The sequence below is a fragment of the Pantherophis guttatus genome, chromosome 5 (assembly GCF_059756535.1).
Source record: "Pantherophis guttatus breed Tessera chromosome 5, ASM5975653v1, whole genome shotgun sequence".
NCBI lineage: Eukaryota > Metazoa > Chordata > Lepidosauria > Squamata > Colubridae > Pantherophis > Pantherophis guttatus.
Genome location: NC_142067.1, coordinates 19,909,065 through 19,935,388, shown reverse-complemented (window position 1 = coordinate 19,935,388; position 26,324 = coordinate 19,909,065). Strand labels below are relative to the sequence as shown.

The 26,324-nt window shown below is 39.5% G+C and overlaps 1 protein-coding gene across 1 annotated transcript in view; it reads left to right on the top strand.

Annotated features, from left to right (window-relative positions):
- SLC35F2 (solute carrier family 35 member F2) overlaps nt 1–25,950 on the top strand; it is a 37,737-nt gene extending 11,787 nt beyond the window's left edge. Inside the window, exons 2-8 of the mRNA XM_034409534.3 lie at nt 1,623–1,798; nt 2,529–2,656; nt 6,655–6,814; nt 15,719–15,875; nt 17,718–17,770; nt 18,710–18,864; nt 23,224–25,950. Coding sequence (XP_034265425.1) covers nt 1,623–1,798; nt 2,529–2,656; nt 6,655–6,814; nt 15,719–15,875; nt 17,718–17,770; nt 18,710–18,864; nt 23,224–23,469 — 1,075 coding nt within the window. The 3' untranslated portion in view covers nt 23,470–25,950. The remainder of the gene's footprint in view (nt 1–1,622; nt 1,799–2,528; nt 2,657–6,654; nt 6,815–15,718; nt 15,876–17,717; nt 17,771–18,709; nt 18,865–23,223) is intronic.
- Nucleotides 25,951–26,324: the final 374 nt, after the last annotated feature.

Genomic DNA, 26,324 nt, shown 5'->3' with positions numbered 1-26,324 from the left:
CTTTTTATGTACTATTAATCTCCAATATTGATTGTGTTCCATGGGGCAAAAGTTAGGTGTTATGACGCATTGAGCTGTTCATATAACAAAATGCCTCTATGCAGTTTAATGCTAGAACTTGTATGTAATATTGCACTGGGGAGAAGCATAGAAGAAAATTGTTGTAAATAATAATACATTAAATTAATAGGTTTCCATTCTAAGAACAAGCCTCTGAGATCAATAAGGGAAAGTAAGAGGTGATAGGATTCTTTAAGTAAATAAGCAAAAGACAATTATGAGCAATGTTTGAGGATAGTTGAAATTATGACAGCACATATGGGCATTGTTACCGGCATAAAATGTTTGCCTATTCTTACAAAAGTTGCTGTGGATGGATAGCACCATTCACCAGAAAATAAACTGATGATCATCACTTGCTCTTAGTCTTCTAGGAATGTCTGTCAATTTACTTTATTGCTGCTATGGTTCATCAAATCAACTGTGACTCCTGGGTGATTTCAAGAACAAGTCCATGCAGGATACTTGGTAATGTTTCTGTTGCCATTACCTTCTTAGCAATAGCACTTGGATTTATATACCGCTTTATAGTGCTTTACAGCCCTCTCTAAGAAGTTTACAGAGTCAGCATATTGGCCCAGCAATCTGGGTCCTCCTTTTACCGACCTCAGAAGAATGGATGGTTTAGTCAACCTTGAGCTGGTCAGGATTGAACTCCTGGCTGTGGACAGAGTTAGCCTGCAATACTGCATTCTAACCACTGCATCATTACGACTCTTGGCTCTCTCTTCCTAGGGCTGAGAGAGAGGGACTGGCACACCCAGTTGACTTTTATGCCTAGGCAGGACTAAAACATAAAACTTTAGATTCTAGTCTAGTGCCTTTAGCCCAGGCCTGTCAAACGGGAGGCCCATGGGCCAGATATGCCCCACACAAGTCACACCCACCCCAGCTCTGCCAATTTAAAAAAAACATCCCGATACGTCATGACATAGCTCACAATGCAATCAGGTTTGACATCCCTGCTTTAGCCACTATCCCAAACATGGCTAGTTTCATTTCCTCTTTTTCTAGGCAGAGCGGGACTTTTCCAAAACAAGGATAGGCAACGATTATTAGGTTCTAAGAACATCTATAGAATCCTTATAGAATCTTGGAGGCATTCATGTGAATACAAGCTATGCTTTACTTTTCATATGGCACAAATTTTGAAATGAAAACAAAACAAAAAAAATAGAAGTGCATATCCCACTTCTAAAATTTTTTGTCCAACTTGAAAAATTGCTAACGTTATTCTAACTGCTGCTGTTTAAAAGTTTCCCTGTGAGAATGGTAGAAATTTTTCTCCACTTGAAATGCTATTTCCTAACAGTGAGAGCTGAATAGCAATGGAATTTGGTTCAGTAGCATCAGGCCTAATCTTCACCCAAGTAACCAAATGCCCCTTTATTGTTGCTTTTTTCAAGCATCTGGGTCAACTGATAAATGCTTTGCTGATTAAATTCTTCTTGCTAATAAGATACAAGTGCATTTGCAAGGCCATTGTCATGTATTATGAATTGCCCTATTCTGTAAATAGATAAATAAAGCCTTTCTAAGCCACTCTCCTTTTTCATTTGCAGGCATATTGTGAAAACACTTCTCCTGGGTCAAATACTCTCCTTGCTGATATGCGGGACTGCGGTCACAAGCCAGTTTCTTGCCGACAAATACAGCATCAACACTCCAATGCTGCAGAGTTTCATAAACTATTGTTTGCTTTTCCTAGTGTACACAACAACTCTTGCATTTAGGAAAGGTAAAATGGAATACGTTGAGTTCAAAGAGTTCCTATATTACTCTCCAACCATGTCCTCCTTCAGAATAGTCCATTCCATCCCCTAACTTAATTCTTCTTAAATTTTATCCCTCCTTCCTTCCTCCCTCCCTCCCTCCCTCCCATCCATCCATCCATCCATCCATCCATCCATCCATCCAATTTATATGGCTCATCAACTCACCTCCCTCCCTCCCTCCCATCCAACCATCCATCCATCCATCCATCCAATTTATATGCCTCACCAAGGCAGCTCTTGGTGACTAGCATAGAATTAAAAAAATAAGAAATAGCTATAGCACTTAGAATTATATACTGTTTTGCAGTGCTTTATAGCCCTCTGTAAGTGGTTTACAGTGTCAGCATATTGCCCCCAACAATTTGGGTCCTCATTTTACCCACCTTGGAAGGATGGAAGGCTGAGTCAACCTTGACCCTGGTGAGATTTGAACTGCCAATCTGCTTGCAGTCGGCAGTCAGCAGGAGTAGCCTGCAGTACTGGACTCTAACCACTGTGCCACCGTGGCTTGTATAAATTCAGAGCCATCAAATCCAACATATACCTCCTATGATGCAGACATCCAACTATCTTAACCTCAGCTTCAGAGTGTGCCTTTTTCTCACATTCCATTTAAGTTCCTATGTTGGTGGAACAGAAAAACGAAGCATCTGTGGAATAGTAGATAGACTGACCTGTTTGATTTTTCTTCAGATGGTGATGGACTCTTGCAGATCCTAAAGAAGAAATGGTGGAAGTACATTTTGCTTGGATTGGCTGATGTTGAAGCTAACTACACCATTGTAAAAGCCTATCAATATACAACGATAACAAGTGTCCAGGTAAAAACAATAGTGTATATTTTGGCATGTTAAGCATTATTATTTCTATTGTGGCAACTGCTATTTACAATCTAATATAGTAGGAGGTTCCAAACTAGATCCTAACTTCAGTCATGAGGTTCATTGGGTGATCTATATAGGGTTGGTGCAAGAATGCAGCAATGGTGGAAAAAAACAACTATGCCAACTTGGGTTTACTGAAATATAATTTCAATATCGTACAATAAATTGATAGGAGAATAGCATTAGCAATAGCATTTTGACTTATATACTACTTCATATATACCACACTCTCTAAGGCAGGGGTGGGGAACTATGGCCCCTTTATGACTTGTGGACTTCAACTCCCAAAATTTCTGAGCCAGCTGGCTCAGGAATTCTGCGAGTTGAATTCCACAAGTCATAAAGGGGCCATAGTATCCCACCTTTGTTTTAATTAGTTTACAGAGTCAGCATATTGCCCCCAACAATCTGGGTCCTCATTTTACTGACCTTGGAAGGATGGAAGGCTGAGTCAACCTTGAACTGGTCAGGATCGAACTGCTAGCAATCGGCAGAGTTAGTCTGCAGTACTGCATCCTAACCACTGCAACCACCACAGCTCTTATCAGAATGCCGATTCCATCTGTTTTACGATAGAAATGGCTGTTAAAATACAGCACTGGCCCTCTCCATGTAGCTCCTGAATTCAAATAGATAAGTTATCCCACATTGCTGTACCGAAATTTACAATGGCCTCGTTTTATATGCTCCCTAAAATGTGTTTTAATAATCAAATTGACCCCTGACTTTTAAGCTGTTAAAAGCCTTCAGGCAAAGAAAAGCCGTTAATGAAAGATACAGCATGCAATCTGAGAGTTCCTTCACATAGCCTTGAATTATATCAGCTTCTTTGCAAAGTAAAACATTGTACTTTTGTGCCCTTTGTTATGTCTGAGGCCTGAACATCCTTTGGCGCTGCTGCTGAGGTGGATTGCGCAATTCAAGTCACAGTTTAACAATGAATGGATTCTCAACTTTGTCCATAAATGCAAACATAATTTTAGTCTATTAGATACAATCATTTCCTTGCTGAGAGGATACTTTTGATGTTTCATCAGTGGCTTTTTCTTTATTAGGAGATCTTTTTAATAATACATATATTTGTATTGATGCTACTGAAGCAGGAAAATTTCTATCGATCTAAAATTAGGACTGAATTGAAAAGAAGCATTATTTTTATTCATTGTGAATTCTCAGAAAAGTAGGGAAGTTTTGGTGGAAGGAACTCTCTTCCCAACCTGACAATCCAACATTTTGCTCTGTAATGTTAAGAAATCAGAGCTAGTTTGTTGTTGTGGTTAAAGATAATGGACTAGAAGCTTGGAGTTTGTTGTTTGAATCCTCTCTTAGGTATAAAAGCTGGCTAGGTGACTTTGGATCAGTCTGTCTCAGCCCTAAACTGGGAAATCAAAGATATCTGTCTACCAACCTGCGTTAGATCAAAGTGGAAGATTACAGTCCATAAGCTTCAACAAAGAGGTCTTCATCCTGCAATGGATTGATTCAGGATGTTGTTGAGTAATAAACATTAACTATACCCTAATCTCAAATTTATACTATTGATTAACCTGCTTAACGATTCTTTTTCTAAGCACCTGGAGACATATTGATAATTCAGTTGGTGTTTGGGGAGCAATATTTATATCCATAAATCAAGAGAAACTCTCAAGGTCTCCTCCACCCACTGACCCACAGATACTTTTTTGGAAATCACTTTGGCAAAGTTGCAGTTTTTTAAAAAAGTATTTATTTCAGTAGAATGACTTAACAAAACATTCTCCTCAACTGGAAACTTCCTCTCCATGAGAGTGATCCAGCAGCTTGTTTTCGATAAGAAAAACCAATGCTGCCTGCTTTGCTTTCAGACTGATTTTAGTTTGAAGAACTGTTTTGCAGATATATTTTTTTCTTTTGAGGCTGCTAGCAGTAGGAACCCTGTTGCTGTTTACCAGCTGCTAAAACCAAGTGTGATGATCTTGGCACTGAGCTTCCTTGCATTAAGTGGTGCCTCCTTCTGAGGAAATCTGGATAAAATCCAAGAATTCTAGTACAAAGTTCTTCTGTGGGTCTTATTTAAAGCTCAAAAGATTAGGTTTAAAAAAAAAATACCTTAGCCTCACCATAACATTGGAGCAAATGATCCAGTGTTAACTAGAAGGTTTATAACAGCGTTTCTCAACTGTAGCAAATTTAAGATATGTGGACTTCAACTCCCAGAATTCTCTAACCAGCATGAAGTTCTCCAACCAGCATGAAGTCCAAATATCTTAAACTTGCTACAGTTGAGAAACACTAATCTATAATACTAATTTGTTAAATTTATATCTTGCCTTTTTTCCCTCCAGAGCTCAGAATTTCCCCTTTTTAACTGCATACCAAATGATCTTGTGAGGAAGGTTGAACAGAGAGTGTTGTTTCAAAGTCACCCAATGAATTTCCATTGCTGTAAATACTCTTGAATCTGGGAGTTACTATTCTTAATCTAACACCTTAATCACTACATCACACTACTTCTCATGGTATGGACATTTGGGGATAAATCAGGAAGAAATGGATGCTAAATTACAAAGATCAGAGGAAGAATCTCTTTGATTCCTGCTGTGTGGTGGCCAAGTTTTTATTTTAAAATATCAACTCAATATAACCTCATGAATTAGCATACTTTGGTTGCTGTTATTAATGTGTTGTTAAAATTTTGTCAAAATGTTTGACTAAGGCACTAGACCTTGGCCAGGACAAAGATATACCATACTTTTCGGAGTATAAGACACACTCCCCCCCCCAAAAGAGGGTGGAAATGTTGGTGCATCTTATACACCGAATACAGCCATTTTTGGCCTCCTGAAGCCCTGCCCCTTGCATCCTGTTTTTGTGAAAAACGGGCTAGTTTTTTTACAAAAACAGGGTGTACAGAGGGTTTGGGGGCCCGCAGAGTGCTCCTGGGGGCCGGGGAGGGCAAAAACTTTTTTTTCTTGCTTACCTCTTTGAAATCTTGGTGCGTCTTATACACCAGTGCATCTTATAGTCCGAAAAATATGGGTAGTTGGCATGAGGGGAAAACCTCCCCAAAACAAAGCAGAACTTTGGCTTAATTTAAATTTAGAGTAAAGAAAATATATTTCATTAATTTAAAGCTAATAACATGACTGTCTATGTGTAAAGTAACTGTGTTTAATTTTTCAGTTTATTGGCAATTTATTTGGAAGGACTTTAGAGTTAGTTTATATAGCCCTGTGTTCCATTGAAGACAATTTAAAAAGATATCTTTGAGTTGAGTTCAACCATTAAGCTTTCTTTGCAACAGTTTGGAAAGACTGCCTTCTAGAATTTTTTCCCTAGCATAGACTTCAATCCTTAGACTTCCTTGTGGTCTCTCATTGATAGGTGTCATTCTGCTTGGCTGTGGTTGATCTACCCAAGATCAACCAGTTGCTGCTACTAACTGTGTAAAGACCATTTAGGCCAGGGTTGTCAAACTCAATTTCATTGAGGGCCTCATGAGGGTTGTGTTTGATCTTGGGTCTGTGTGTGTGTGGCCAGGGTGGGCATGGCCAGCTCGATGTCACTCATGTTGGGGGCCTCTGTAGTAGCCCAAGTGGTCTGCCAGCAAAAATGGGCTCCCGAGCTCCGTTTTCGGCTGCAACGGCTTCCTGCAACTCTCTGCCAGTGAAAACGGAGCTTAGGAGGGCTGCACATGGCCCTCCTGAGTTCTGTTTTCACTGGCAGAGGAACTGCTGGCTGGTCCTTTACTGTTTTCAGGGTGGCCCTGGGGGCCAGATCTAAGCACCCTGCGTGGTGGATCTGGGCCCTGGGCCTTGAGTTTGACACCCCTGATACAGACTGTTTAACCTGATTTACACAGGTCAGATACCTGAACATCTCCTTTCTGGATGAGAAAAGACCACTTCCCGTTCTTTTTTTTATGATGGAGATCTCTTTCTTTCTGCATATGGCAGCTCCTGGACTGTTTTGGGATTCCTGTGCTGATGGCTTTATCATGGTTCATCCTCCGTGCAAGATACAAATTAATCCATTTCATTGCTGTTGCTGTTTGTCTGTTGGGCGTAGGGACCATGGTCGGTGCGGATATATTAGCTGGAAGGCAAGATGGTGAAGGTAAGATTTGGGCAAAATAACTTGCTAAGTATGCCAACACTCTAAGCATGATAGCAGCAAGGGGCTTATTCGATATTTTAAATTCATTGATGAGACTCAAGATGCCTAATAGTGAAGAATGTTCTCTGGAAAAATCTGGCAAGGCAAAATAATAGTTTTCTTGTTTGGATAGAAAACAATTTCTACTCTGCTAAATTCAGAAAGTCAGTGTGCTTCATTAGAAACTTAGATATTTCAGCCTAACAAAGTTAGCTAGCTAAATTGAATGATAAATATATATGTGTATGTACTTTTATCTAGATACTTGTAGCAAACTCAATTTAGAAGAAAATCTTTGGCAGGAAAACGGTCTGTTCTCTCTGTTTTATCCAAAAACAAACTGGGGAAAAAAAAATCTACCCCCAAATATTTAGAATTACTATTGCCAAGTGTTGACTGTACTGTATGGTACAGGTAGTCTTCATCTCACAACAGTTCATTTAGTGACCATTCAAATTACAACAGCACTGAAAAGAGACTTGTGGCCATTGAAGCATCCCCATGGTCATGTGATCAAAATTCAGATGCTTAGCAACTGACTTGTGTTTACGACAGTTGCAGTGTCCTGAGGTCATGTGATCATCTTTTGCAACCTTGTGACAAGCAAAGACAACGAGGAAGCCAGATTCACTTAACAATAAATTCACAAATTTATTTAATATTTTTAAATTATTTTAAATTGATGTTGATTCTGTTTTTTAATAGACTGTACACCGCCCTGAGTCCTTTGGGAGAAGGGCGGTATAGAAATAAAATTATTATTATTATTATTATTATTATTATTATTATTATTATTATTATTATTAACAATCGTGTTACTGACATAATAGCTGCAGGGATTCACTTAACAACTATGGCAAGAAAGGTCGTAAAATGGGGCAAAACCCACTTAATAATTGTCTCTCTTAGCAACAGAGAAGTTGGGTTCAATTGTGGTCATAAGTTGAGGACTACCTGTGTTGAGAAAACATAACCAAATTTTTGCTGTGGGTGGATTTATTTAAAAGGAAAAAAATGTGCCTTAAGCTACTGCAAGACTTAAGTCAATCCACTTTGCCCCTTAAAAATCCCTCCAATTCCACATATAGGCCAAAAAGATTAGCTATTTGAGAATGTGCAGGGAACAGGGTGTGTGGCAGGCATTAGTGGATGTAAGTAGTAGATTGCCCATCCATGTGTTAACTGCTTAGTAGATCAATGACCTGACCGAGTGTAGAGAATGTCAGTTATTGCAGGGGTACCCAACCCCCAGTCTGTGGACCGGCACTGGGCCGCAGCATGCCAGAAACTGGGCTGTGCAAACAAGGGAAACCCCATCCATGGGATGCAGGCAGCATGAGAAACCATGCCCCTTCCGGTCAGCAGAAAAATGTCTCTCCGTGGAACCGGTCCCTGGTGCCCAAACGATTGGGGGCTGCTGACTTATTGCAATACTCTGTTTTTAATGCTTATTTATCCTGGCACAGTGAGTGAGTTTCTCTTTGGATGGAAATGTCATGAACTGTTCTTAGAAGGAAATCTGACAGCAGATGTACAATTACTGTTTTCTTTAGATAGTGGAAAGGGGGTAGCTTAGAGAAACATCCTTGATTCATATTTTGCCATTCAAGATACTTGCAGTATCACCGTGCTTCATGTTTTCCACCTTAGCTGCAAAAGAGCTTACTGTTTTTTGCTTCACCTGCAGCATATCCTATGCCAGTGGTGGCGAACCTTTTACTCGCCAAGTGCTGAACAGGTACGCGCTTCGTGTGCTTTGCACATGTGCGTGCTATCCACACTAACGTGCAGCTCCTCCCCCGTGCGCTGGTCATGCAACTGCACCATCTGCACATGCACGCAGCTTTTGCGCGGCTCCCCCGTGCATTGAGTGCGCAATCGCACCATCTGCACATGCGTGCAGGTTTCACGTGGTTCCCCTGTGCGCTGTGTGCGCAATTGCACCATCTATGCATGGGTGCGGTTTTTGTGCTCACAATGCACAAACAGGAATGCCATCCTCGCATGCATGTGCTGTGCGACAGTATTCTCACGTGCATGTGCAAACGCGCCCGCATTTGCAGGAGAGCTACGAAATTCAGCATGGTCCCCTGAATTGTGCGCATGTGCACTGTAGGCCCAAACACCAGCTGGGGCACACACGTGTACACAGCTGCAGGTGAGTTGGGCGACAGCTCCTGTGCCCAGAAAGATGGTTCTGTCATCGGGCACGAGTGCCATAGGTTCACCATCACGGTCCTACACTCTTCTCCAAAATGTAGGGAGCAATTATCTTCCTCCAAGGACAAACATTTGTGGTGAGGAAAGCATGTGGGACCCCTCCCTCCCTTCCACCATAGGGTTGTGGCCCGTCAGCGGCCTGTGCGGATTGTAGCTGATTCTGACAGCGAGGAGGCTGATGTGCTGCTGCGCCAGCAGCCTGTGCAGCTGGCACTCGAGTCAGTCAATGAGGAGGCTGGAGAAGATGTGGTGCCAGAGGCAGGGATTCAGCCAGGGCCTTCAGAACCTCCAGAAGCTCCCATAAGTTAAGAGGAAGAAGAGGAGGAGCCTCTTCTTGATGCACGGGTGCGCAGAGCTGCCAAAAGGCAGGAGTGGCTCCTCAGGAGGAGGTCTCCTCGAGAGTAAGGCTTGGGGCTAATTGGCCACTCCCTTAGCCTATTTAAGGAAGGACAACGACTGAGGTAATTTGCAGGGAAAAACTTCGTTCACTCTTCTTCGCGTCCTGATCTTAGTTCTCTTATCTGTTTCCTGCAAATTGCTTCTGGGCTTTTTGCCAACCATAGTAAGATTACGATTATTTATTCTTTGGATTCTTGTAGGCTGTTAAGAAAGTTAATTAACAGCCTTTATTTGAAAAAGACTGATTTAATTTAGTAAACTAAGGTTTGTACAGACTTTGTGTGTGCTGCATTCTTTAGGGTCCGTAGCTGGGGCAGAACAGAAAGATGGTTCTGTCATCGGGCACGTGTACCATAGGTTCACCATCATGGTCCTACGCTCTCCTCCAAAACGTAGGGAGCAATTATCTTCCTCCAAGGTCTAACATTTGTGGTGAGGAAAGCATGTGAGACCCTCCCTCCCTGCCACCATATCCCATCCCTTATTCCATGCAGTTCTTGGGGAACGGGAAGGAAAATCCAGCACTTTCCATGGCTTCATTGCCAACCCCTCTCTGTTCATAACTCGGCCACAAAATTCTTCAAAGCTTTTAACAGGCCTCTTATGTAAATGGAGAAATTATCTAGGTCTCTTGGTTTGTTACTTGTGTGTCTGTTATAATTAAGACATCAGCAGTTTCTTTTATATATCTAGTGTAGCATCTTTTTCCATATCATTCTTGAAGCCTATTATTTTTTAATCCTTTCAGATCGATCGCACCCTTCTCCAGTAAAACCTGTTCCTCTGGCATAACATCTTTTAAATACGGTCTGCCTATAGAGGAAGATATTCCAAAATTTAACTTTTAGGTCCATTGTTCAAAAATATCCTTTGATATGTCCAACGTTAAAATATTTTGCTTCATTCTATATTAGTAAGTGAAATTTAAGTGTTCTTCTCCTTTAATTGTCATCTTTGTTCCCTCAGATTCCCTCTGGTGTTCAACCTTCCGAGGCTTATCCTATCATGTTTTTTAAAAAAAAAAAAAAGAATTCAAAACAAAAGAATTTTCTATATGAAGGACTCCAAAATCCATCTGGGCCCTTAGTCCATTTATAATCAAATTTCTAATTACTCTTTTATTGTTTATTTAAAAAAAAATATTTGAAGGCCTTAAATGTGTATTTAGAACATCTTTCACTAAAAATTAAAGGAAACTTCACCACGTTATTCAGACTTGCCAATCCAAAGATTTTTAATAGCTTAAAAGCAGTTAAAATCAATTTCCAGAAATGATTAGAAAATAAATCTCAGATAGTCCTCAATTCATGACCACAACTGAGCCCAAAATTTCTGTCGCTAAGAAGGACTAGGGCAGATATGATGGCACTGTCCAGTTCTAGCAGGGCCTCGGACTAAATGACCTCCAAGGTTCTTTCCAACTCTGTTATTCTACATTCTAAATGTTCTAAAAGCAGTTTTGCTCCATTTTATGACCTTGCTTGTTAAGTCAATCATTGCAGTTGTTAAGTGAGTAACATGGTTGTTTTGCGAATTGGACTTCCCCATTGACTTTGCTTGTCAGAAGGTTGCAAAAGGTGATCACATGACCCTGGGATTCTGCAACATCATAAATATGAGTCAGTTGCCAAGCACTTGAATTTTGATCATGTAACTGTGGAGATGTTGAAATGGTTGTCAGTGTGAAAAACGGTCATTTTTTCAATGTTGATGTAATTTGAAACAGTCACTAAATGAATGATTGTAAGTCAAGGACTACCTGTATATATATAAACCCTGTGTCCTTTAGAATATGCTGACCTTCCCCGCTCTCCTCCTCCCCCCCCCCAATTTGAGCAAAAGATGGCTATTCCCTTGTTTCTCATAACTGCCAGAAAACGCTGTCTTGCAGTCTCCTTGTGTGGAGCAACTGTTTGGAGCATTTGTGGGTGATCTTACGTCCTCTTCTTATCTGGAGAGGAATAATGAAGAACCCGTCTACTGGATGATTTTTCAATGTGGTGCGGTCTTTGAATCTGCTTTTAGCAGAACTATCTTTGGTTCACAATTTCTTCCCTGGAAGCTGCACCTATCTTTTAAGTTTCATAAGTTTTTTTTTTCAAGTAGGAGATTCATATCTTAGATAAAATCATAAGTTCAACAAAGGCCAAAATGCTGAAGTCTCTGGCTGCCCTAATAATAGGCAGAAGTCCAATAGCTCTTACCTTCTTACAATAGCAACATAGTCCTCAGAAATTTTTCATTTGTTTAATATCACTTATTTAAAAGACTGTTACTCTGCCTGAAAAAACATCCCTCGCCCATAAAAATGTGCATTTCTGTTGAAAAGAACAATTTGGACATTGAACAAGGTTCTCAATAGGATCGTGTTGCAGTAAGGCTTAGTAAAACAAGGACTAAAAGTCTTGGCCTGAAATTAAAATAAAATAACATCCATTTGGAAACTTTCTGAAATGCAGAACTTGGTCTAGCTCTTAAGGAGATTGATCTATTGATTTTCATGGAAAGTTAAATTAAGCCATTAATGCAAAATACAGAGAGATGTGGGGAGGAAATCTAAGATTCTGGACAGATAATCATTGGCATTAACCGAATGTGCGGTTTCTGCTGGGGTTCTTAAAATATCCAAGAGCAAGTAATATGTTTGTTTTCTACAGAAATATCTATCTGATAGAATTCGTTACTCACAATAGTTTTTACACTGAATTAAAATGTTGTTCAGTCGCTAAATTGTGTCCCACTCTTTGCGACCCCATGGACCACAGCACTCCAGGCTCCCCTCATTCATATTTGTATAGGAAGCACCAAGATGCTTCTATTTGAAAGGAATGACACCCGACTGGGGGCTCCTTTTACATCTCCGTTAATGTGTCCACTGAAGTGGTACCTATCTATCTACTTGCAAGTGCACGCTTTCAAACCGCTATGTTGGAAGGAGCTGGAGTGAATTACAGGAACTCACTCTGTCACACAGCAGCACTTGGGTTTTGAACATGGGCTTGCTGATCATCAACCCATCATACTAACCACGGGAGCCACCATGATCCATGCCAGGCTTCTCTGTCCTCCCCTGTCTCCTGGAGTTTGCCCAAATTCATGTTCATCGCATTGAACACTATCTCATCCTCTGGCATCCCTTTCTCCTATTACCTTCAATCTTTCCCAACATCAGGGCCTTCTTCAATGAGTCCTCTCTTCTCATTAGGTGGCCAAAGTATTTCAGTTTCAGCTTCAGCATCTGTCCTTCCAAAGAACAGTCAGAGTTGATTTCCTTTAATGTTGACTGCTTTGATCTCCTTGCAGTTTAAGGGACACTTCTTCAGCACCAAAATTCAAAAGCAGAATTAGGATTAGGTTCCATGTTTTAGAGCAAGAAAAGTTTTCTTATCTTGTAAGAGTAGGAATGATTTGATTTTCAAAAGAAAGCCAAACATGGAAGCTTTTAACAAACTGTCAAAAGACGTTTTGCAGCAGAAGCTCAGGTTCTTTCATAGGTGTGTGTGTGTAAAGTTGTGACACGTGCATCAAAGAAATGGGGCTTATGTTGTGATGGCATAATACCAGGGGTGAAATCTAGCAGTTTCTAACAGGTTCTGGAGAACCGGTAGCGGAAATTTTGAGTAGTTCGGAGAACCGGCAAATACCACCTCTGTCTGGCCCCAGAGTGGGGTGGGAATGCAATATCCTTCCCTTGCCACGCCCACCAAGCCACTCCCACAGAACCAGTAGGGAAAAATTTTGAATTTCAACCCTGCATAATACTGTCATCATTCTCCCCTTCCCCCATTGCCTTGCCCTGCAGATGCCAATGAACCCAAATTGTTCTGATAATGTTTCCGGACTTCAAGGTCAAAAATGACTTACAGGAAGTCCAAAATCTATGATGGCTACATATGAATAATTTCAACATCTTCAAAAGTGTCTCCAAAAGAAACCGTGAGAATTTGATGGCAAAGCTGAGGCAAAAAAACATAATAATTGTCCATAGAGGTCATTTGCTGCATTGTTTTATAATCTTTGTGGGTTTATGATCTTTAGATGCTCACATCTAAAGTCTAAAGCTTCTGTAGAATTTAATAAGGGAAGTTTAGGATTGGGGGGAATGGGAGAGAGGGGGGATAAATAAAGTCAGGATGGTATCTGTGTGAAGCCCCATGCCTTTTTATGTGCCCCACATGCACAATACACATAAAACAGCCAGGGCTTCAAACACATGGTTGCAATTGCCACTGTGATCTTTTTGATAATCCCAGATTTAATGCTGATTTCGAAGTTTGTTTCCTTGTTTTTATCATGCTGAGAAGAGAAAGTCAAACAATATCTTCAGTCAGATAAAGATAAATAGTAAAAACATTACAAGCTAGTTGTTGTACAATTAGTTTTGTACAGTTAAGGCCAAATTTTTGATGCTTGAATTATCAGAAGATTGAATTCATTATTGAATTGAATTTTTCAATAAATATAGGTAAGTTCCTCTTTTACTAAATATTTTCCAACAATTATGGGATACAATACCATTCATATGGAGTCGAATAATTGGGTATCTAAATAGTACTATTTTTTATTTTTTTTGAATTTTTCAAAATTTCATTTTTTTCTGATTTTAAATTCTGTTTTTAAACAGAATTTAAAAGGCTTATTTTATTATATTTTGTTTAGAATTTGTATAACCATTCAAGTAACTTTCCACGCTAGTCATTTTAGAAGAGCCTACATTTTCTTCTGGTATTAATTTAAACATTTTGAATACTGTTTCTTGTGGATTCTTATGGTCATTAAATGCTATTTTCTCATAAACTTTAAGACTACTCTCATTGATCTCCAACTGGCTGATTTTTATATTGTTGTGAGGCATTATTTACTTCGGAGTATAAGACGCACCTTTTTCCCCCCAAAAAGAGGGTGAAAATCTGGATGTGTCTTACACTCCGAATGTTGTTTCCGAAACGGAGGTTTCAGAGGCTGAAAAAAGCCTCAGAAATGAAGCTTCAGAAAAAAAGCTTTCAAACAGAGCTTCAGAAAAAAGGCCTCAGAAACAAAGCTTCAGAAAAAAAGCCTCCGAAACAGAGCTTCAGCTGAAGCTCTGTTTCGGAGGCTTTCAGAGGCAGAAAAAAAAGTTTTTTCTGAAACAGAGTTTCAGAAGTTTTGGAGGCTGAAAAAAAAGCAAGGCACAGAGCTTTCAAGTTGAGATCCTTCCTGGCTGATCTCTAATCAATAATATGGAAATAATATCATTATTTTATGATGGGAAGTTTTCTGAAGATTCCTGGTGTTCTCCCAGACCTGTTCTCCAGGTCTGATTTTGTTTAGGTTTTTCAGGACAGTCATGATCATTTATTTGGGTGGTATACTTTAAAAGGAAGGTAAATTTGCGTGGTGTACTTTAAAAGGAAGGTAAATCTGGAACATATAAATATATCTGGTGGGTTTATGATAGTGCACAAAAAATATGGGACATGGTGTTTAGAGAAATAAGAGCACTTTTAAATGTAAATTTAAACATGTCACCAAGAATTGCATTATTGTTGCTGGTGGAAAAACAAGATATAAATGAAACAAAAAAGGAATTCATTGTAAATTTGATAATGGCAGCTAGATTAGTGATGGCTAAATATTGGGGACGAAATTGGGATATTCAAAGAAATGAGTGGTATAATGAAATTTGGAGTATGGCAACAAATGATAAATTAACAACAGAAATTAAATTTAAAAAAAGGGGTGATCAAAGCAAACAATTATAATGAAATATGGGAGGATTTTATAAAATCAGTATGTGTGAAAGGCAAAGGGAATAGACCTACTCAAGAATATATGTTGTTTTGGAGAGGATAAGGGCACAATTAGAGTATGTATATCTTTTAGTTGTTATAGACGAAGAAATATAAGGAGAGAGGAAATGGTCTCTGGCGGGGTGGGGGTGCACTGTAATATTTGTTTTTTTTTCTTTTACTTTCTTTTTTTGTATTTAGATGTATATGTACTATATTTGTATTATTTGTACTTTTTTTAAAAAAGGAAGGTAAATCTAAGAAAATATTCTAATTCCCACCTATTGTATGTTTGAAACTAGTCAACTCAAATCAGAACTGGGTTTTGAGGAAACACTAAACACACTCAACGTTTATTGTATAAAGAGAAAGGAGACTCCTTCTCATAAACACTTTAATATTGGAAATATTACTAATCATCCTTTTAATTTTACCATTCAAATTCCCTCTGTTGTTATTGTCCCTGTTTTCTGTGCAGGAAGTGACGTGATGGTTGGAGATGTCTTAGTCCTCCTTGGCGCTTCATTATATGCCATTTCGAATGTGAGTGAGGAATACATTGTGAAAAATCTGAGCAGAATGGAGTTTCTAGGAATGGTGGGCTTGATTGGGACTGTTATCAGCGGTCTGCAGCTGTAAGGATCTACTATACGTATTTTAATTGCAATTAAGAAAACCATTCACAGCATAGAATGGTTTCTCTTCTATGTATTGGTGGGCGCAATTATTAACCCATTGTTAACATCACAATTAACCTTTGTGGGTGTTTGAGCATCTGTAGGCTTGCAAGGGGGTAACAGCTGATCGTGCAGTCAGATGGATTGTCAAGTTCAGCCAATGGTTATTCATGCAAATCATCTCTTTGACTTTCGTAGAATTAGTCATGGAATTAAAGATTCTATGAGGTTAACCATTAGTAAGTTCCGATCCTGACTTTCTGCAATCATTGCTACAGACTGTTTATCTTTTACAGTTTCAGCAAGCAGAAATTCAACTGTTTGTCTCACTGGTTCATTTTTATGTTTGCTTATTTACTTTAGAATTTGTAAGGCATCTATGTTGGTCCTTTGAATATCTTATTTGTAGTTACATAGTTAGAATTAGAATAGAATAGAGCTGGAAGAGACCTTGGAGGTCTTCTAGTCCAGCCTCCTGCTCAAGCAGAAGAACCTATACCATCTCAGAGAAGTGACTGTCCAGGCTCTCCTTAAAAATCTCCAGTGATGGAGCGTCCACGATTTCTGAAGGCAAGCTGTTCCTCTGATTAATTGTCCTCACTGTTAGGAAGTTTCTCCTTAATTCCAGGTTGCTTCTCTCTTTGTTTAGTTTCCAACCATTATTTCTTGTCCTGCCCTCTGCTACTTTGGAGAATAATTTGGCCCCCTCTTCTTTGTGGCAGCCTCTCAAATACTGAAATACTGCTATCATGTCACCCCTAATTCTTCTTTTCTTTAGACTAGCCAGACCCAAAACCTGCAGCGGTTCTTCATATGGTTTAGTCTCCTGGCCTTTGATCTTCTTAGCTGCTCTTCTCTGAACTTTTTCCAAAGTCTCAACATCTTTAAAGTAGTATGTTGGCCAAAATTAAAGTTAAAACAGAGTCTTTTTGAATGATTTGAAACAGTTCTTCTCATGTTTTTTGTCACATGGACTGAGTTTATACTGTTTATAAAAGGATTCACCTTCTCCATACTGACTTATTTGATTGTATGAACCAGACCAATAAAACCTGAAGCTGTGAATTAGCTTGCTAGCACAGTGTTCTTCGTTCTGTTTCTTAAGCAATACTTAATATTAACAGCAAGCTGATTTTCTGGGTGTGGTTCCTTATATAACTGAAATAGTTCAAGAGAGGCCAGGGAACGAAGATGAAAGAGGGGCCAGATAGTTCAAGAGGGGCCATTTAGAAGATGAAATATTTACATCAGGGCTTAACTGTAGGGGTGATGACATGGACTTGTGTACTTGAATGCAATAAAATGCAATAAAACCATTTTATAGGTTTTTAGTTGAACTTTAGAAAGTTCTGGGTTCTTTTTTTTTTTTTAAATCCCTCTTGGGGATTTAAACCTATTTCTCTGCTTTCTAATATAATATATCATATCTAATATATCATCATCATCTGTATGCTACCTCTTAACACTTTGTAGCACAATGTTTTATTTTATTTTAAGAGCAATAGTTTGTCAATAATTGACAAATTGGGCTCCTTTCTCTAAAAGTTTATACTGTTATAAATCTGTTAAGGAGTAAGAAAATGTGTCTCAAAATTGTAATTCTATATATTCTGACTTGAGATGGTTTCTACCAAAGCCTTAACTTTTAAGTAAAGGTAAATTTGTTGTAAGCTGATTTGTCTATTAACCTATCTATTACTTATCAATTTATTCTAGGCTCTGGAAACAGTAGCCTCACATTTTAATGAGCATTTCTTTTCTGTTTTTATTCTTTCTCCTCTTTTTCTCTGCCATTTTTAGAGCTATTGTGGAACATAGAGACATAGCTAACATTCAGTGGAATTGGAAAATTGGTATGTATGAGTGTTGTGCAACACAGGGACAAATAAACTGAATTGCTTTGCAAACCAGGCCTACTTTCATTATGTTACCTAGTGAACTAAAATAAATAACAAAGTGGGACTAAGGAGGATTCCCCTCCCCATACTACGTAGTTAGCAATTTAGAAAAAATGCATAAGATCCAGACATTCTGCTTGCATTGAATATAAAGGATCAGTACAATTAAACTCAATCTTCCCTGCATAATAAATGCATAATGAAGTCACTGTGTACATGTCTTCATTTTGAAGTCATCTCCATTTGCTATAGAAGTCTATGGAGATGACATTAATTGTCAATAAGTGTTTAATTTAGCAGTCTTGAATTCCCATCTGTTGTTTGGCTACTGTTCATTGCCAGCCAGAAAGACCAACAATTAGGAATTGGGGATATTGTCCTGTTTTGGGAGAATATGCACATAGATCAGGGCTGTCAAACTCAATTTCATTGAGGGCCTCATCAGGGTTGTGTTTGGCCTTGGGGGGCTGAGGTGGGTGTGACCAGGGTGGGTGTGGCCAGCTTGACGTCACTCATGTCGGGGGCGCCTGTGGTGGCCCAAGTGCTTTGCCAGTGAAAATGGGCTCCTGAGCTCCATTTTTGGCTGCGACGGCCTCCTGTAACCCTCTGCCAGTGAAAACGGAGCTCCATTTTTGCTGGCAATGGCACCGTGGGCCGGTACTTTGCTATTTCCAGAGTGGCCCCGCGGGCCAGATCTAAGCATCCCGTGGACAGAATCTGGCCCCCGGCCCTTGAGTTTGATACCCCTGACATAGATTATGACAGTTTTACAAAAGTATTGGCGATGGGGGAAAAAAAAGAAGCAATTTCTCAATATTGACATTTCTCCTTGCCCCACCTTTATATTCTTGACATTCAGTCTCTGAACTGACAAGTCATTGCTTTCTTTTCCAGCCCTGCTCTTCGTGGCTTTTGCCTTGTGCATGTTTGGACTGTACAGCTTCATGCCGATTGTGATTAGAGTGACCAGTGCCACCTCTGTCAATTTGGGCATCCTGACAGCTGATCTCTACAGTCTTTTCTTTGGACTTTTTCTGTTTGGCTACAAGGTGAGTGAGACTTGAATTCCAGCAATTGAGGACATTCAAGAGTGATTGGAATAAGGAATTAAAGCATCAGCAGTTTCGCAACCATTTAATAACTAACTGATTTATTGTAGTGTTAATGTTCGTTGATTAGAATTCAGGTTTATTATTGCAGACTTTTTTGTAGACTACTGTCTATGTCAGATGCACAAAGAGTAAAAGAGTATCTGCAGATACCTTATTTTTTGAGGGAATAGAAGGATGTTAGCCACCTTCCCTGGTAATGCAACCTTGAACTGCCAAGTGTCTGATCCTACAGACAACAAATGAGGTGGGAAGTTATTCACATTAGCTTAAATTATAGAATAACAGAGTTGGAAGGGACCTTGGAGTTCTTCTAGTCCAACCCCCTACTTAGTCAGGAAACCCTTCACCAGGGGTGAAAACCAGCAGGTTCTAACAGGTTCTGGAGAACCAGTAGTGGAGATTTTGAGCAGTTCGGAGAACCGGTAACGGAAATTTTGAGTTGTTCGGAGAACTGGCAAATACCACCTCTGGCTGGCCCAAGAGTGGAGTGGGAATGGAGATTTTGCAGTATGCTTCCCCTGCCACACCTACCAAGCCACGCCCACCAAGCTACACAACACCCACCAAGCCACGCCCACAGAACCAGTAGTAAAAAAATTTGGATTTCATCACTGCCCTACACCACTTCAGACAAATGGTTATCCAACATCTTCTTAAAAACTTCCAGTGTTGGCGCATTCACAACTTCTGGAGGCAAGCTGTTCCACTGATTAGTTGTTTTAACTGTCAGGAAATTTTTCTTTAGCTCTAGGTTGGAGAGCTAGTTGGACAATTAGGACAGCTAGTGGCTACATGGAACCCCCAGTCCCTTTTTATAGTCCCAAGAGCAGAGGTGGGATTCACCAACCTTCCCTACCATTCGCAAATGCGAGCGTGCATGCACGCTCGCTTTGCTTGCACTCGCCACCTCTTGTCATGCACATGGCCTTCCGTGCATGCACAATACTCACGCATTATGTCCGGGCGGGTGGGTGGAGCCTCCCACAGTCACCACTACCGGTTTGCCAGAACCGGCTGAATCCCACCTCTACCCAAGAATCCTCATAAATCACCTCCCCAAAATTCAGTAGCAAACTATAGAAGCATGCAGCTTGTTGGATTTATTAAGCCTCTTTTTAATATCCCAATTTTCTTAAAACCTGTTCCCCAATGAAAAAAATATCATTTCTGTTTCTTCTAGCTATACCTGGTGAAGTTCTTGGAATAATAATAAAAAAGGTTCCCCATCATTTTAACTCTGATTTGTTGACTTACTGTGATCTTGATTATATTTTTCACTAAGTCATAACCACAATTCCGAAACCCTACTTGCTGGAATCACGTATCATACTTAGCTAAAAACAAACTGAACATTTTTGTGAATTAGTTCAAACGTATGAACACAAGCGGTGTCGCGTTTCCCTAAAACCTGAGATCCTGAAAGTGCCATGAATTCTGAGATCTCTGGTGCCACTGCATTGAGAGAATTAGCAATTTGGAAAAGTCAGAGCACATATTACCATGAAAAGAGGCCTGCCCTCTGTAAACTCCCCAGAGGTACTAACACTATAGTCTAAATAAGACCTTGAAAGTTTACTCTGGTTTATGTGGTGAAACTCTGTGGGCTTGCTGCAAGTCTCCAACGCAGAATGTTTTAGAGTGATAAACTGGCATTTGGATAACTGATTTGCTGAAATGTCTGTGAGGGGATGAGATTAAGCTTCTTTTAAGAAGCTTAGATATGACTCCAAAAGGTCATTTTCCCTAGCAAAACTGCTGCCTCAGATTCTTGGCCTAGAGCTAGTTTCAGGCCTAAAAGAGTAGTTTCTTTTGGTTTTAAAGCTCTTTGTTTTCCATATAGATCACCTTTGTACTTCTGATTGGATTTTCAAGTTGTGTGTATCTGACAAGAATGTCTTTATCCCATAACGTTGACTTGCTGTGTGTTTTATAATATTGAGGGTTGAATTACGCAAGGTTTAGGAAGTGACTCACAAACAGTTTTTGTTTCCACTCATAAGGTCCATAGTTCAGTCACATCTATTTCAACTTTAACAGAAGACTAGAAAATAAGCATGGCTGGCAGTTTGGGAGAAGCAACTTTGAGTCAGAATATTTAATACGGAGCTGGAATGACATAAAGCTACCTTCAAAAGCAAACCTTTATTGCACTAACTCTTGTTGATTAAAGATTATTGAAGCTTTTCAGCTTACTCAGAATTCTTAATAGGTTCTTTTCTCAGAAGAAGAATTATATTTAACCAACTAATTACATTTTTCTTACGACGGCAGAGCCTTCCACACCTCAGAGCAATTCATTCAAATACGTGCAGGCCAATGTTTAATTGGATAAAACTTTATTTGTGATTGGATTTAAAGACTTCTAAATGTTTACAGCAGACATGCATGATGATTTGCATGACAAAGGCCGCACTTTGATTTTGAGCGATGTGCCAGGAGTCAGGGAAGAAAAGTAAACGTGGTTTCATTTCATTTATATTTAAACAGAAATGTAACTAATTATGGTTAATATAATTACTGCCCAATTACAACAGGTGATGGCATCTAGCCAATCTTTGCTGACCTTGAAAAAACTGAGCAGATTGGATCCAGTTAATATTTGGATAGGAAACACTGGGAATCTAAGGGCTATAAACTTGACTTGGAGGTTGGAAAAATATCTCAAAAGAAGAGAGTGCCAACTTTGTTTCATTTAGTTGCCAATAAAACAGGATAGGCATATTAATATAGGAGCTCTCTAGGGCACTCATGTGAGTTTGGGAGGCCTTGCAGGGGGGGACCCATGTGGTCAACTGTTGACTAAAAGCTATAAATCATGCCTCTAACTTTAAGTGACAGAGTGTCTCCATGGGAATGGATCTTCAGGTTCCCCAAGTAAAAGGGGAAAAAATACATGCCTATTCTGTAATTTTCCTTGTCTACCAGCAGCAATTAAAATATCACGTTGGAAGCAAAAGTGCTCATAATCTGTCTCCTGATTTGAATGACTGCCAAATTAGAGTGTTATAAAACATTTTGAGATAGAGTCTCACCTTTGCATATTGATTTGGTGCCTTGAATTAGAGCCTCATGTAGTACATTATTTCACTAGTGCTAGCTAGCTTGGAGCTGCTTATAGATTCTCCTAGAATTTCTGGCAGGCAGCTCATCTACCCTTAGTCTCAAGACCGAAAGTGCTTCAGAGTTTTTAATGCTTTTCTTGTTGTCTGCATCCAAATCTTTTCAGTTTACATACCAAAACCAAAGGTCAAAGCTCAAGATGGATACCAATGGATACCAGTGTAAATCTGCTCCTGTAGCTAAATCATCTTCAGTTTTGAAGGAACATTGAAGCTAATGCTAGACCTAAGACTTATTTTCTTCTGTTGTTTGTTTCTCAAACTGTTTGAATTAATAATGGGAGGGAAGGTGAAAAGTACAGCTGGCTAAAGAGAGCAAAAGTGATATGAGATTGGTGCATGGCCTAGAATTAACCCTCCCTCTCCCATCTTCTCAATCTGTCCATCAAATAGCACGGGTCTTGAGTCAACCCAGTAATTTATCCTAATGTAATTGAAAGAATTTGATACAGTAAATCCTCTGTTGTTTCAGTAAAGCCTTTGCTGTTAAAAAGAAGCCACAAAATGCCTAGCCACCTAGGCATAAACCATGTTGATGTCACCTGTCATGTTATCATACACATGACACAAATAGAGGGTTATTTGTATCATCGTATAATTGATGCAAATGATATCATTTACATCGTTTATGCAGTGATGTCATAACACATGTAATATCCCTCATTCCTCTGGATGACCATGTTTAGGCATAATTAATGTATTTATTTACGTTTATGTAGTGTTCATTGGAGGTGGTGACCAGTGGTGAAATTCTATTTTTTTTACTACCGGTTCTGTGGGCATGGCTTGGTGAGCGTGGTGTGGCTTGGTGGGTGTGGCTTGATGGCCATGACAGGGGAAGGATATTGCAAAATCTCCATTCCTACCCCACTCTAGGGCCAGCCAGAGGTGGTATTTGCCAGTTCTCCGAACTACTCAAAATTTCCGCTACCGGTTCTCCAGAACTTGTCAGTACCTGCTGGATTTCACCCCTGGTGGTGACCCTTTGAGAACTGTATGCAATGAAATTTCACTTTAATCTATGCTGATTAGTGTACATTCAAAGTGACAATAAAGTTATTATTCTATTCTATTAGGATATATGGATTTTATGGTTACCCATGTTTGTATGGAAGAGACTATTCATATCTGAAATTCTCTCTTTCTTTCTTTCTCTCTCTCTCTTTATGTTGGACAGTTTTCCGTGCTGTATCTCTTATCCTTTGTGGTCATCATGATAGGCTTCATCATGTATTGCTCCACCCCAACCCGTACTGCAGAAGTCCCTTCAACCACCTTGCCAATGGCAGATAGTACTGGATTTGACAACCTTGCTTTAAAAATTGAGGAGAACCACCTGGAATCCACTGACACTCTGACAACGCAGAGCAACAAAGACGACAGCCAGGCAGAAGACACAACTACAAAATTAACAGCCTTGTGAAATATGAAATTTCAGCTGCTGGAGTTGCTCTGGAGAAATCAGAAAGCACCAGATGGCACTATGTTATGGTGGACAAACTGGAGAAATATCAATGATGGAATCTGTGTTCATGACAAAGTCTAGAAACATATCACCAAAACAAGGAGGGCTAGATCCTTACTTGGAACACCAGTATTAATTCTTGTTCACTGAAGATTATTCTTAGAGTTGACAGGTGAATAGAAAAGTAGAGACTAGACTGTCTTTCTATCAAAGAAAGCCAGATTACACTCGGAATAAACATTTTGAGTAATTTCTTGTGTTCTCAAACTTATACATGGTCAATGAGGTTAGCGAAAAGAAATGGAAAGATGGGAAACAAGAAAGAAAAACACAAAACATAAAATCAGATGGCAGCTAAGGTCAGAGAGGCTGGGAACAGAGATCAAGGTTAGTGAAGCATCCTTACTTCCCAGACTGCTAAACCATGAGGATGAGAAATCTTGCGTTTTCGAAGTGTGAATCCTGTAATAGACACTGATCTTTATCCAGTTAACATGCAGAGACAATGTATATTGTTCACGTTAATTTAATCGCAATACAATTCTTGAAGACTACTTATACGTAGGTTCAGTTGCATTGACTGCTGATGCTAATAAATGAAGAAAAAGCATGACTAATTTTATGACTTGAAAAGATGCATCGAACCCTTATTCCAGCTGTGTGTACGTGTGAGTATGTACACACACACACTTGAATTGTACCTGTTCTCTTGGCATAATGTGCAGCAACCAAACAAGATATTTTATTTTTTTGCAGGAGATAATCTATGTGTAGATCAATTTCTTTGACAATCTAAAAATACTGTTAACAACAAGTGGTTTTCCAATTAGTATGAATGCATATGTATATATAAACAGAAGGGAGATATTTGTTACCTTGCTAAAGTATAGTTGGTGAACTATACCTCCCAGCATCTCTCACCTTTGACCACACTGGTTGGAGTTGCTGACAGTTGTAGTTCAGAAACTTCTGGAATGCCATACGTTCTCCCACTCCTGATATAAGCAGAAGAATATGGGAACTGTGGTCACCGTTCCAAATTTACCTCACCAGCATCTCCAAGAAGATAATTTGAATGCTCTTGGTAAAGTAGTATATTCTACTTCACTTGAAAAGTGTGATAAGAAACATACCTGATTTTTTTATGGCATTTAAAAAATAATGTGGTGACACTTAAAAGAATTATTGTCCCACCTCTGGGAAAAGAAGACAAGGAGTCAGGTCTTATTTCAAAGTGGCTTGGAGGAAAAACACAAGGACTAGGTTCTCTTATTGTCCCCTGTGCATTTTTGTCTTTTTGGAACACAAGCTACTTGAACAATTCTAGGCAACTGTTCAGAGCGGATCTTGGTACTTCTTAAAGATAAAGTTTCCCCTGTCCAGTCATGTCCGACTCTTGGGGATGGTGCTCATCTCCGTTTCTTAGTCAAGGAAACCAACATTGCCTAAAGACCATTTCCATGGTCATGTGACCAGTATCACTATAGCCAAGGAATACAGAGCGCTTTTTCCTCCCCACCGAACTGGTACCTATTTCTCTACTCATATTTGCATGCTTTTGAACTGCTAGCAGGAGCTGGAGCAAGAACGGGAGCTCACCCCGTTGCATGGCACTTGGGTCTTGAACACAGACTGTCAGCTTTCTAGCTATAAGTGCAGTGTCTTTAACCACTGAGCATTCATACCCCTTGATACTTCTTTGCCTTATTTATTTCACATCTACCGTATATAGCCTTGTGGGAAAAGTAGATAGCTGGAGCTTTCTACTACCACATTGGGGTGGTAAGACCCATCTTACCTTTTACGGAAGACAGGATGAACTTAAGGAACTCTAGGATCATATGGGAACAATATAGCAATAGCAATAGCACTTAGACTTACCCTGTTTCCCCCAAAATAAGACATCCCCTGAAAATAAACCCAATCTGGCTTTTGACTGCATGGCAATAAGGCCGAGCGCTTATATCAGGGTTCAAAAAAATATAAGACAGGGTCTTATTTTGGGGGAAACATGGTATACACCACTTCACAATGCTTTGCAGCTCTCTCTAAGCGGTTTACAGTGTCAGCATATTGCCCCCAACAATCTGGGTCCTCATTTTACCCACCTCGGAAGGATGGAAGGCTGAGTCAACCTTGAACCTGATGAGATTTGAACTGCCAAATTGCAGGCTGCCGGCAGTCAGCTGGCAGTACTGCACTCTAACTACTGCACCACCAAGGGTCATAATATGCTGCTTTTGATTTTTTTTTTTTTCTAGTTAAAGATTTATGTTACTGGCTCAATTTAAAGTTACACTTTATCAAATACAGTCATTCTGCCCATGAATAAATAGCAAAATTATTTGAGGCTTTTTATCATCCATTTACAAAGGAAATGAAATGTATAACTTAGTTTTACTTAATAGCCACCCAATAAAACATTATTCTGAGTTTTCACTCATTGTTTGATTTCATTATTTTACCCCACCCTTCTTCAAGAGAGCACTAGTTGATGTCTATGGGACTCCCTTGTCGCTGCAATTTTTTGAGATAAAGTAAATATGGTTTAAACTTGGCTTTCCTGCTCTTTCTGTGCTTGCTACAGCCCTCTTGAATTAGATTTAAAAGTATCAGACTCTTGTACTTGAAGCATACGTGCTATAGACTCAACTTTTCTATATTCCCCTTGTGATCTTCCAAGTAGAGGGTGAGTTTACAGCAAAGGTTAGGCCTGGTAATAGCATCTAATTTTCTTGGTAATGTTGGAAGATGTTTTTCATTGTCTTTTTCCAAGATGTTTTCAGTCAAGCCAACAGCGCCGGAATTCCAAC